Here is a 12,550-nt window from a genome sequence, read left to right as displayed (position 1 = left end):
CAGTTTTAGTGCTGTAGTTGAAACTAAATGTTTTCTGAAAAGTTAAAAAAATTATTTTAAAATGGAAAATAAAGCACTTGGGGCTCAGACTGACCCGGGCTCATTTCTGGTTTTGTCACTTCACAGTTGTGTGAGGTTGGGCCAGATCTTGTTCTTCCCGGGCACGTGGGAGAGTTGAGTAATGGCATCAAGTGCCTGGCAGGTTCGGCTCAGATGTCAGGGCCTGTGGTGGGTTGTGCGGTGACGTGTTGTTACTCCAAGGTTGCTGTCCTCAGCCCCTGGGTGAATACTGATTCTGCAAGTGCCGGTTGTCCTGGGAGGGCGGGCGTTAAACTGTCCCGCCCCAGAAGACGCTACCGTGGAGTTGTATGGACTGTGTGGGGGACCCGGTGCCAGAGCTGTGGCCTCAGCAGGGAGTGGGCATGCCATGCATGTGTGTCTAGAATCCTCAGGCTTGACTGGGGATGGATTTGGATTTTTTGAAAGTGGGAGAGGGACCACCGGCTGTCCATAGCAAGGATTTTGCTTGCTTTTGCTAGTTTCAGAACCAAGGTTCTTGCACAGCTTCATAACCAGAAGAGCAATGCTGTGATGCGGCTGCCTCCTTTGAGAATGTTAGCTGGATTTTTCAAGGCTGGGACAATAGGCAGGGGTTCTGGGGGTGCTTCCAGTTGACAAGCTGCTTCCTTGCAGCTTGTCCCTGCTCTTCCTTGCAGTTCTCCCTGCTCTTCCTCGGTGCGTCCTGTCGGCTTCCTTCCAGTGAGACGGAATGTAGCATAGAGTCGGTGATTTATTAGAAGACAGGACATAGACAGTGTTAGAGTTGCAAGAAAATGCCCACAGGGCTTCCTAGAGGGACCTGCTGCAAAAGTTCCTTATTGTAGCACATATATTTAAAACATTTGTGTGTGTGTGTGTGTGTGTGTGTGTTTGGGTGAAGGCTGCATTTCCACACAGCTTGCAGATGGCTTTTTCCAGAGGCTTGTTGCTAAAATTTAAAATTTTAATATCACTGCTTAGTTTTCTCTTTGATCTAATATGTTGCTCTCATTTTTTTCTGGTTTTTTTTTTTTTTTTTTAAGTCTTTACTTGTGTAAACTCAAATGACTTAGTCTACAATGTACCTTCTTCTGGGACTCTCAGCTGAATGGTCATACTTGCTTGGCTGTTAAGTGAGCCATACTGTTGTGCAATAGAGTTTCCTAATTTTGGCTGTACGTGTTCAGATAGAGAATTTTGTAGTGCACAGACTTTTAGACAAAAGTTTTCTTCTTCCTCAAAGATGCCATTATGTTTTACTTAGTTTTTAATACTTTTATTGCTTCTGAAACCATTCTCTGGTTCTATAATATGATCATGGTGCTTTTAAACTTCAGTATCAATTTAATTTTAAGAGTGATTGTAGCCTAGGCCATTCTGGTAGCTTGGCCTTTAATCTGGAAAGAAATCAAGAATCATCTAGTTTCCAACCTGCAATTTCTTAAACAGTGCTATCAGATATTTATATGACTTTCTTTTTTTTGAGACAGAGTCTCACTCTGTTGCCCTGGCTAGAGTGCCGTCGTGTCAGCCTAGCTCACAGCAACCTCAAACTCCTAGGCTTAAGCAATCCTTCTGCCTCAGTCTCCCGAGTAGCTGGGACTACAGGCATGCGCCACCATGCCTGACTAATTTTTGTATATAATTTTAGTTGTCCAGCTAATTTCTTTGTGTTTTTAGTTAGAGATGGGGTCTCGCTTTTGCTCAGGCTGGTCTTGAACTCCGCACCTCAAGGGATCCACGCGCCTTGGCCTCCCAGTGTGCCAGGATTACTGGCGTGAGTCACCACGCCCAGCTGACTTTCAAGTTTATTATGAAATAGTCTTTAAAAAATATTTACTATTGGCAGAAGCATATCTAGGTGATAACTTAACCAAGGTGCATACCAAAGTACCTAACAGTTTTTGGAATATGCTTCATGGATTTTTCAGAGAGATTCTTTCAACTGAATGACTATTCCTGTGCTCCTGCTGCTACTACGTGCTAGCTCTTTGTTTTAAAGCAGACGTAATGTCCATTGGAATCAGAATGTTTCAAGTCCTGACAGCTTGCAGATGTCTTGGTAGTGCAGTTTACAAACCTTCTGTGACCATTTCTTCATTTTTAAGAGATGTAAGAACTCTGAGATATTGGTGCTGCTGACGGGTTTGCGACGGCATTGGAGGCGCAAGCCTGGAGCAGCGTTGCCCTGTGTGCTAAGTGGTGAGGTCATCCCCCTGAAAAAGTCGGGGTGCAGGTACTGTAACAGGAGCTTCCCTCCCTACCTCCACACCCACTTACATTTTGATGAATCTTGACAAAACAAATATGAAATGCAAATGCAGGAAAGAATGTCATCAAAGAGAGCGACATTTTTCTTTCTAGAAGCTCAGTTTTCCAGATAATCAGGAAATATCCCTCATTTTTCTTTTTTTCATCTCTTTTCTTCTCCATAAACACATATGCTTTTTATACTCACCTTATTTAAATAGCACCTATGCAAAATCGGCAGTGGAATTTCATTTTTAAGAAAAGCGTAGTGTTTAGGTGCTGCGTGGGTTTTTTTTAGCGTTGGTTCCTACCAAGTTGACTCATTTTAAATGATCACCTTTATCTGCCTCTATCATGTACACTTAGGATTGTGAAATACTCTGATGCCACTGCTACGTTTTTTTTTTTTGTTGATGGTTTCTTCTTTTTTTTCTTGAAACAGAGTCTCACTCTCTTGCCTCGGTTAGAGTGCCATGGCGTCAGCCTAGTTTACAGTAACCTCAAATTCCTGGGCTCAAGTGATCCTCCTGCTGGAGCCTCCCGAGTAGCTGGGACTACAGGCATGCGCCACTGTGCCTGGCTAATTTTTTGTATATATTTTTAGTTGTCCAGCTAATTTCTATTTTTTTTTTTTTTTTTTTAGTAGATACAGGGTCTCACTCTTGCCTAGGCTGGTCTCGAACTCTGAGTGATCCTTCTGCCTTAGCCTCCCCGAGTGCTAGAATTACAGGCGTGACCCACCACGCCCGGCCCACTGCTACAGTTTTAGGTTTGCTGTCTGCTGTCCTGGTCCTGAATAAGAGATTAGCATTTTCCCTGAATCAACCATACTTAATAATAGAAAAGTTTTACTAATACTCTGCAAATGAAAGCACTGGCATAGCATTTTAAAGAAAGAGTCATAGTGTCTTGAATCGCCTTCCTTTGCTTCAAGTATAAAATCAAAACTGGGAGAGAAAGAGAAAAAGAAAAGAATTAAAAAAATAATAAAGAAAAACAAATGAAAATTATTAAATTAAAAAAAAGATGAAAAAAAATCAAAACTGTTCCCTTAACCTGCAGGGTCCTGGTGACCAGCGGGTCCTCCTGCTCTCCTCTTCCCCACCACGCTCTGGCCACAGTGCCCTCCCCTTTTCTGCAAATGTGCCTTGTTCACTCCCGCCTGAGGACCCTGGCCGTGGCTGGGCTGTCCGCGTGGAGCATTCTCCCTGCTGTGTTTCCCCCAGAGTTGCTGTGTTTGTCATTCACATCTCCGGGCAGATGCCATCTTCGAATTAGAAGTCTTCCCAGTCTGCAGTCCCTACCAGTCATTTCCTGTCTGTTGTGCTCTTATGTTTCCACCAGAGCAGGTATTAGCAGGGGGGATTAGCCTGTGTGTTTGTTTACTTACTGATAATATTTATTTTTCTGTCCTCCACTGGAATGTACACTTCAAGAGGGGAGGGACTTTTTGTCAGCTTTGTTCACTGCCTACTCTCCTGTGCCTTTCACAGACCTATTTGTGAAACAAATGAATAAAGGTTAACGAAGGGCATAGGAAGCAAGCACTGATGACTTTTCTCTGTGGCCGATAATACCTGGGTTTTCTCATGCTGTTTGGTCATCCTGACCATAGGAGATGACTTATAAAGAAGCTGAGTGTAGTAGTCACAACACCCCACAAGGCCAGCACTTAAGTACACCAACCTGTTTTTCAGGTTTGCAGCAATTTGGTGGCTGGAAGTTCTGCCACCCTGCTTGGTGTGCTTGTGTGCTTGTGTCCCTTGGCTTCGTGGCATGTGGATCTGATTGTTCCCCAGAGCTAGTTTCAGGATGGTTGTGGCGCCTGCGTTGCTGGACGGGGCTACTGGCCACTGGGAAACGGATTCGAGGCAGGGAGGGTGTGTGGCCTGATAGTTTTGTGCTGAGTCAGCACCCCGCCGGTGTGCATGGGCGCTCTGGGGGGTGGACTGCTACCTCTGTGTGGAGGCGTCCTGTTGCCAGGAGGTGCTGTGCTGGGTGAGCTCAGATAAGCCAAACGGTCCTGCACCCAGCCCTCCACGGCTCCTGGGCAGGCCAGTCTAAGCACTTCCAGTTTAACTTCTCTGCCCTCCTTTCAGCAGTCCTGTTGAATGAAAGTTATTATATATAGTAAGACATTTTTTTTTTCATTTTACAAGGAACTTTTCAGTCACTCTCCCCCTTTTTCTGTTTCTGCTCTTGCCGAGGAAACTGGTCCCCATTTTACAAAGTGGACAAAGCATTCTCCCAAGGAAGAGTAGAGAGTTGAGAATAATTATTGTGACTGAACCGACAAAACACCAACCTTTTTGCCCCAAGCATATGGATTGATTCATTAGCGATTACTCATTGTCTGCTTTGCCAGAGGTTTGAACAATGAGTTTTAATGCTTGATGTAGTGAATCAACCTAAACTAAATTTTGTCTGATTTCGCATCATATAGTTGACTCATTTGCACAGCCTTATCTTGTCAGTTCAGATCTGAGCTGTGGCTATAAACGGTAAAACCAGTAGAACTGTCTTTGATGCCATAGCTAGTTTTTTAATAAAATAAAGAGTTGAAAATCCTTTGGCTTTTCAGCATTTCCGTGTGATTGGAAGGATTATATACTATCTTATATTCAACATGATTGTTGGGAAATTATCTGAGTTGATTATTCTTAAATCAATGGTAGATTGTTTTTAAATTTTTATTTAAAAAATAATGGTGGCATGCGCCACCATTCCCAGCTAATTTTTTCTATATATTTTTAGTTGTCTGATTAATTTCTTTCTATTTTTGGTAGAGACGGGGTCTCACTCTTGCTCAGGCTGGTCTTGAACTCCTGAGCTCAAACAGTCCTCCTAACTCGGCCTCCCAGAGTACTAGGATTACAGGCGTGAGCCACCGCACCCGGCCTGTTTCTGTTTTAAATAGATGGGAGTCTTGGCCTGTCACCCAGGCTGGAGTGCCGTGGCGTGGTTATAGCTCATGATTTTCATATTTTGGTGATGGCCGAGTCCTGAGGTGGCTTCAGAGTGTGTTTGTTTAACCGGAGCGGGGTCATATTTAGTAGTTTCTGCCCTGACTTCTCATCAGTTTAATATAACTGACTTTAGTATTTTTGGCTAATGAAAGCACCTTGTAGTTTGTGGTAGTTTTAAGCAAATGTGGCTTGAATATAAAGAGAAGTTTAATTATTGGCAAGTCAGTGACAGTGACAAGTTGTTTTTCTTCTTTTCCAGTTATACATGGGAAGCTGTTGATACTGCAAATAACATACTGTATAAAATCAACGTCTGTGGAGATGTGAATATTGCCCAGTGTGGGTCATCCAGTGCCGTCTGCATGCACGACTTGAAGACAGACAGTTACCGTTCAGTGGGTGAGTAAAACTGCCTAAGTTACTGGACGGGCAGTGTGGTCCCTCAGTTTTGCAAAAATGACTTCATGTGTATGGCTATTATAAGTAGCTATATACACACTCATATGTATATGTTTATAATACATAGTGTGTATTTTATGTTTTATAATAGTTAAAAGTGGTAACAATTTGAGTGTCCAGTATGAGATAAAATCAGGTTGCTTCCGTCGTCTAGTGGATACTATGCAGGCAGTGGTTACGAAGAATTATGTAGAGGTGTGTTTGATATAGAGAGATGTTTCTTAGGTGGCTCTTCCTTCTCTCCCACATTTTTCTTAAACTCTAACTTTACTATTTTCCCCTTTTCACCTCCATTTCCCTTCGTGCCCCCTCCCTACACTCCCTTGTGCCTTTTCAGCTGTCTTCTGCGCTGGTTTGGTGCTCAGGCTGTGTGTCCTCACAGGTGGTCTCTGGTGTTAGGCTTCTATTAAAGATTAATCCTGAGGATTGGCATTCTCAGAGAAGAAGGTGCAACCCTTTCTTTCCTGGGGTTCATTTGATTTCCCCGCTTGTACCCCTTTTGGGTCCCCCTTTCCTTCTGTGAGGAAGGTGGGTCCCAGTGGATTGACAGCCTTCTTGGTCACAGGCAGAGGAGGCAGGGGCACACGCCTCTCGAAAGGGAGGCAGGGCGAACGTGAGAGCAGGTGAGTGGCCCTGGGGCTTGGCAACATGGAGATGGCTGTGGTGACCTTCGACCCAGGCAGTCGGAGTGGTGAAGTTTGCTCATGGCGGACAGTCTCGAAGCGGAAGCACTGTGTGCTTGGGGAGGGCATGGGATCTGGAAGAGGATGTTAGGTAGGTTTTTGAATTTGCGGGGGGGGGTGGCTTCCTGTGGTAGCTCCGTCCCTCCTTTTGATTGGAAAGTCCTAGACACAGTTAAAGGACCTTTTAGAAAGCAGTGTTTCGAGGAAGGAGTCACAGCAGTGCCAAGTCTGCTGGTTGAGGCCCATCCCCTGTTTGAGTTCCTTCTCTAAACACAAGAGACTTTCTAGACTGAAAACACTGGGCCAGGGAGATTTGAGGCCCAAGAGAGAGGTCTGAGAAAGCACCAGTTGTTCTGGATTGTCGGGCCAGGCAAATGTTATTGTTTGGTGATATACTTAGGAAACTTACAGGTGAGATTGTCGGTTTTCTCATTGACGATTTAGACAGAGGCCACAAGTGAGTCTGTAGGCAAGTTTACTGAGGTTTTTTTTTTTTTTTTTTGAGACAGAGTCTCCCTTTGGTGCCCAGGCTAGAGTGAGTGCCATGGCGTCAGCCTAGCTCACAGCAACTTCAGACTCCTGGGCTCAAGCAATCCTCCTGCCTCAGCCTCCCGAGTAGCTGGGACTACAGGCATGCGCCTCCATGCCCGGCTAATTTTTTCTATATATATTAGTTGGCCAATTAATTTCTATTTATAGTAGAGACGGGGTCTCGCTCTTGCTCAGGCTGGTTTCGAACTCCTGAGCTCGAGCTATCCGCCCGCCTCGGCCTCCCAGAGTGCTAGTATTACAGGCGTGAGCCACCGTTACTGAGGTTTTCAGAAAGAGGAAAAAGGTAGTTTTCTTCTTGACTTTATTATAACACTTGACTTTAATACTTTTGGGTAATGAAAGTGTGTCTTGTAGAGTGTGGTGATACAGTAGTATAGTGTAGCATAACAACACAGACTGATAGACTAGTGCCAGATTCAGACAAGTTACTAGCATGATTTGGGAGATTGGCCTCACTGGACAAAATTTGAGTACAACCAAGTTACGGTAGGCTTAGAAACAGAGGAAAGAGAGTTGATATTTTCTGATAGGTAGTAGATGCATTACATGTTCTTTGTAATGTTCATGAGGGAGGTGTTACCTGTGATGGAAGGTGTCTTTAGAAAGCCGGCCCAATGGATAGAAAGGTTGCTTAAAGGCGAGAAGCTGAAGGTAACTAGATGAGTAAAGGCTAAGTTATTGTTTAAGTTGCTGATGATATAAACTAGCAGTTTCTAATCACATTTTTACTCCCAGACACATGACAGGTACCTTTCAGGCTTCCAGCGGGAGGCTTTCTCTACGTTTTTAGTTGGCCAATTAATGTCTTCCTGTTTTTAGTAGAGATGGGGTCTTGCTCTTGCTCAAGCTGGTTTTTGAACTCCTGACTTCGAGCGATCCTCCCGCCTTGGCTTCCCAGAGTGCTAGGATTACAGGTGTGAGCCACCATGCCCAGCCATCAGTCTTCATCCTTGTCTTCACACTGAGTAGGCTGAGGAGGAGGAGGAAGAGGAGGGGTTGGTTTTGCTGTCTCAGGGGTGGCAGAGGAGAAAGAAAATCTACATCTAAGTGGACCTGTGAAGTTCAAACCTGTTCAGAGTCAACTGTATTTGATTTCCTTTTTTAAGTACTTCAGAGGTCTGATTTAACAATTAGAAAACTGCAGTATAACAATAATTCATTTTTTTTTTTTTTTGAGACAGAATCTCGCTTGTTGCCCGGGCTAGAGTGAGTGCTGTGGCGTCAGCCTTGCTCACAGCAACCTCAAACTCCTGGGCTCAAGCGATCCTTCTGCCTCAGCCTCACGAGTAGCTGGGACTACAGGCATGCGCCACCACGCCCGGCTAATTTTATATATATATATATATTAGTTGGCCAATTAATTTCTTTCTATTTATAGTAGAGATGGGGTCTTGCTCTTGCTCAGGCTGGTTTCGAACTCCTGACCTCGAGCAATCCGCCCGCCTCGGCCTCCCAGAGAGCTAGGATTACAGGCGTGAGCCACCACGCCCGGCCAACAATAATTCTTATAAATGGAATAGTTTAATGTTATAAATGTGATAAACCTAAAATTCTGTTAGGTGTTCTAATACTGTGTCATAAGCCTAAATCAGTTGCTCATAACAAACTTTGATATTAAACATTGCAATAGGGCTGAGCATGCTGGCTCGTGGCTGTACTCCGAGCACTCTGGGAAGCCGAGGCAGGCAGGGGCGGGATCACTCAAGGTCAGGAGTTCGAAACCAGCCTGAGTAAGAGTGAGACCCCGTCTCTACTAAAAATAGAAAGAAATTAATTGGCCAACTAAAAATATATACAAAAAATTAGCCGGGCATGATGGCACTTGCCTGTAGTCCCAGCTACTCGGGAGGCTGAGGCAGGAGGATCGCTTGAGCCCAGGAGTTTGAGGTTGCTGTGAGCTAGGCTGACGACACGGCACTCTAGCCGGGCAACAGAGTGAGACTCTGTCTCAAAAACACAACACAACACCATTGCAATAAACATACCAAATATATTGGCATTCCTTTTAGAATCCCAAATATCAACACTATGGTTGTAATGTAATCTTCTGAGCACAGGCCCCGCAAGTTAGGAGGGGCCCTCAAGAGCTGTCGACACGAAGGGCTCACCCTGTGGGGGGACAGGAGTGTGCAGGGTCCCTGGGTTTGAGGGCTGTGGCCTGCAAGGCTGTCTGGAGATGCCGCGCCCCCCCCCACGCGCCTCTGCGCTGCCGCACGCCCCCCTCCCACGTGCCTCCATGGCCCCCGCGCGCGCGCCTCCGCGCCCCCCCACCGCTTGCGCGCCTCCGCGCCCCCCCCACGCCCGCGCGCCTCCGCGCCCCCCCACGCCCGCGCGCCCCTGCCTCCCCCACCGCCTGCGCACCTGCGCGGTGCAATCTCCAGGTCCCGCCCCAGACAGGCCCGCTGTGGGCGGGGCTTCATGGAGCTGTCCACTGGGCACCGTCCTAGGTCACCGAGCTTTGGCTGGGCTTCTGCGCCCTTTTGTCCGAGCAGGTCAGGGAAAAGAGTTTAGAAAAGACCCCCGCTGTTTCAGGAAGAGCTCGTCCCGGCGGATGTTCGCACGCACGCAGGTCGGCAGGCAGGAGAAGGAGGGCACGTGCTTGGTGCTGTGCTGCAGCCCTGATCCCGGGTCCCCTCATAGACACCACTTCTCTCTCTCTGTGTCTCTATTTTTCTCTCTCTATTTCTCTTTCTCTCTTTCTCTCTGTCTCTCTCTCTCTTTCTCTCTGTCGCTTTCTCTCCTTCTCTTCTCTTTTCTCCCCTCCCGAGACAGAGTCTCACTTTTGTTGCCCAGGCTAGAGTGAGTGCCATGGCGTCAGCCTAGCTCACAGCAACCTCAATCTCCTGGGCTCAAGCGATCCTCCTGCCTCAGCCTCCCAAGTAGCTGGGACTACAGGCATGCACCACCATGCCCGGCTAATTTTTTGTATATATATTTTTAGTTGGTCAATTAATTTCTTTCTATTTTTAGTAGAGACGGGGTCTGGCTCAGGATGGTTTCGAACTCCCAACCTCGAGCAATCCGCCCGCCTCGGCCTCCCAGAGTGCTAGGATTACAGGCGTGAGCCACCGCGCCCCCCGCTAAGATGTTTTTGAAGCCAGTTCTGTTTACCTCCCGTTGTATAACATTTCTCTTTCCTTTAAACTCTTTTTTGATGAATATAAAATCTCAAATAGAGGAGGTAAACCTTATCAGTCTTTCTACTTTCCATCCCCCAGACCAACAGAAGTCTTTTACTTCATTACTAAAATATCACACATAGGTCTTAGAAATCACCCCACGTCTTGTTTCTGTAGCTGGACAACTCAGATCTTATTTATCAGCCTGTGGAACTGCTCCTTTTTCAGAGATATAGATACCACCCCAAAACTTTGTGATATTTTTGTTTTTAACTATTGTGGCTTGCTGAGTCAAAGTAGCTGAATTTGAAACAAGCGGAATGTTTCCCTCAAGGATTAACTCATCTTCCTGGGTTGAGACTACTGAACAAGGCACACCTGGCCTCATCTAGACCTTTGGATATATTTTTCACCCGAGGAATTTTGCATTTTTTAACAATTGGCCCATTCTCTTGGATAATGCTGTTGATGGGAAAGTGGGCATACACAGACCTCATATTGTAATGGAAATGCCGTAGTGTACCCTTGATCATGTTCTGTACATGACTACAAGTAGCATGAATCATGGGCAGTTTCTTTGGTTTTCTCCACCATTTATTAACCGGGAGCCTCTTTGTATTCTTTCCAAGGAGACTGAGTTCTACGTTGACATGATTGAAACCCCTCCACAAGGTTCCTCTGGGGCCCTTCACAATAGCTGTGTGTGTCCCTTCAGAGTCACGTCGACGTTTCCGGGAATGTCAACAGTCTGATTGCTGAGAATGACCTTCATTCTCATAGCAGAAGCAGCGAAGAGCTCAGTCTTTTCCTTTGTAGTTAATGTTTTTCAGTCTTAAGAAATTTTTCTTCCTGTTAAGATTTCTACCAAGTTTTAAAATTTGGATTTTGATGTTTATGTCTTTAATCCATTTAGAGTTGATTTTTGTAACCAGTGATAGGTAGGGATCCAATTTATATTTTCTCATGTGGATAATCATTTTGTTTCCAGTTCCATTTACTCTACAGCCTTTTCTTTTCCCACTGATCTGTTACTTCTGGGCTCATCAAAGTTTGATACACATATGTACCTCTGCTTTCTCTTTTAGTCTGTTGGTCTCTATTCTAGTCTGTCAGTTCATTGCTCTGCCAACCCCCATCATATTGATTTTATATAGCCTTCTTATTCTGTATTATTAATGTCCCAGACACAGCTGAGACATGGTCACTCTATTTGTTGGCATTTCTAAAGAATTTTGATTTTACAGCATGTGTGATGGGAAGTGTTGAAGAGTTTCAGGAGCTAAGTTACACATGCTCTGGTTAATGTTTCTGAAGATCACACTGGTACAGGATGGATGGGATAGGGGTGGAGAGGGATGAGACTAGAGTGAGGGCGAGGGGACCAATTAGGAGGCTGGTGCCAGAGTGCAGGTAGAGGCGGTAGTGGCTTTAGTGGCAGTAGAGAAGGAAATGGAATGGATTGGAGACGGAGCTTTCTGATGTGTTAGAATGTAGTAGTCTAGGGGGAGAGAGCACTCAAGGTAAGGTAATGGCTTTGGGCTTGAATAACTAGGCGGGTAGGGCTGCCGCTTCTGAGGTGGAGAATTCTGGAGAAGGACAATTTTGCAAGTTTATAAGCTTTCAGTTAGATTGTAATGCCACTTTTAATTTGCTTTTCCTTGGAAATAGCTGTATAGTTATGTGTGTTTTATAGCCTGTGCATTTGTCTTTACTCTCCAAATAGGTAGCTCTGCTTTGCGAAGTATGGCCACATCTATTCTGGAATTCAACACAACAGTGGACTGTGAGAAGCAGGGTCACAAAATCCAGAGCAGCATCACTTTCTTGTGTGGGAAATCCCTGGTGAGTGCACACGGTCACTTTATGTATTTCTTTCGTTAAAAGTGTCTGTTCCTTGGGCGTTCTTGCTATAATGCTGTTCCGGGAAGAGTAAGTGAGCAACATTAAAAACACGAATAGAAAGACCCTAACCAAATCTCCACCACCCTCCAGAACCAATAAGTAAACACACCTCAAACTTATAGTTACAATTTGTAAGTGAAACTTGAGCCACATTCTGTGTAAGACTATAATTCAAAGTGATTGGTGTGTGTAAAACTCAGCACATTTTTCAATGTTTATGTCACAGGCATAATTTTTTTTTCTAAAACTTCTGCTTGCTGGGCCTGGTGTGACATATGCCTGTAGTCCCAGCGACTTGGGAGGCTGAGGCAGGAGGATCACTTGAGCCCAGGAGGGAGTTCTAGGCTCCAGTCACCTATGTTTGCACCATAGCACTCTAGCCTGGGACACACCAAGACCCTGTCGCTAAAAAAAAAAAAAACACGCAATCTCCTAGCATTTCATTTTGTTAGATTTTAAGGCAATGTGTTTAGTTTTTTTAAAATATATTTTTCTTTTCTCGTTTACATTAAATTGGGGAGATCAACATCTTTTTAGGAGAAGCCATGGCCAGTAGGTAATGGGTCCCAAGCCTTTAGGG

The 12,550-nt window shown here is 45.1% G+C and overlaps 1 protein-coding gene and 1 pseudogene across 1 annotated transcript in view; one reads left to right on the top strand and one right to left on the bottom strand.

Annotated features, from left to right (window-relative positions):
* IGF2R (insulin like growth factor 2 receptor) overlaps positions 1-12,550 on the top strand; it is a 107,526-nt gene that overhangs the window by 16,915 nt on the left and 78,061 nt on the right. The window contains exons 2-3 of the mRNA XM_076002814.1: positions 5,515-5,654; positions 11,792-11,910. Coding sequence (XP_075858929.1) covers positions 5,515-5,654; positions 11,792-11,910 — 259 coding nt within the window. The remainder of the gene's footprint in view (positions 1-5,514; positions 5,655-11,791; positions 11,911-12,550) is intronic.
* LOC105868591 (large ribosomal subunit protein uL6 pseudogene) lies at positions 10,262-10,840 on the bottom strand (annotated as a pseudogene).

The sequence above is a fragment of the Microcebus murinus genome, chromosome 5, assembly GCF_040939455.1.
Source record: "Microcebus murinus isolate Inina chromosome 5, M.murinus_Inina_mat1.0, whole genome shotgun sequence".
Lineage (NCBI taxonomy): Eukaryota > Metazoa > Chordata > Mammalia > Primates > Cheirogaleidae > Microcebus > Microcebus murinus.
The sequence above is the reverse complement of the archived record's forward strand: the minus strand, read 5'-3'. Positions and strand labels throughout refer to the sequence as shown.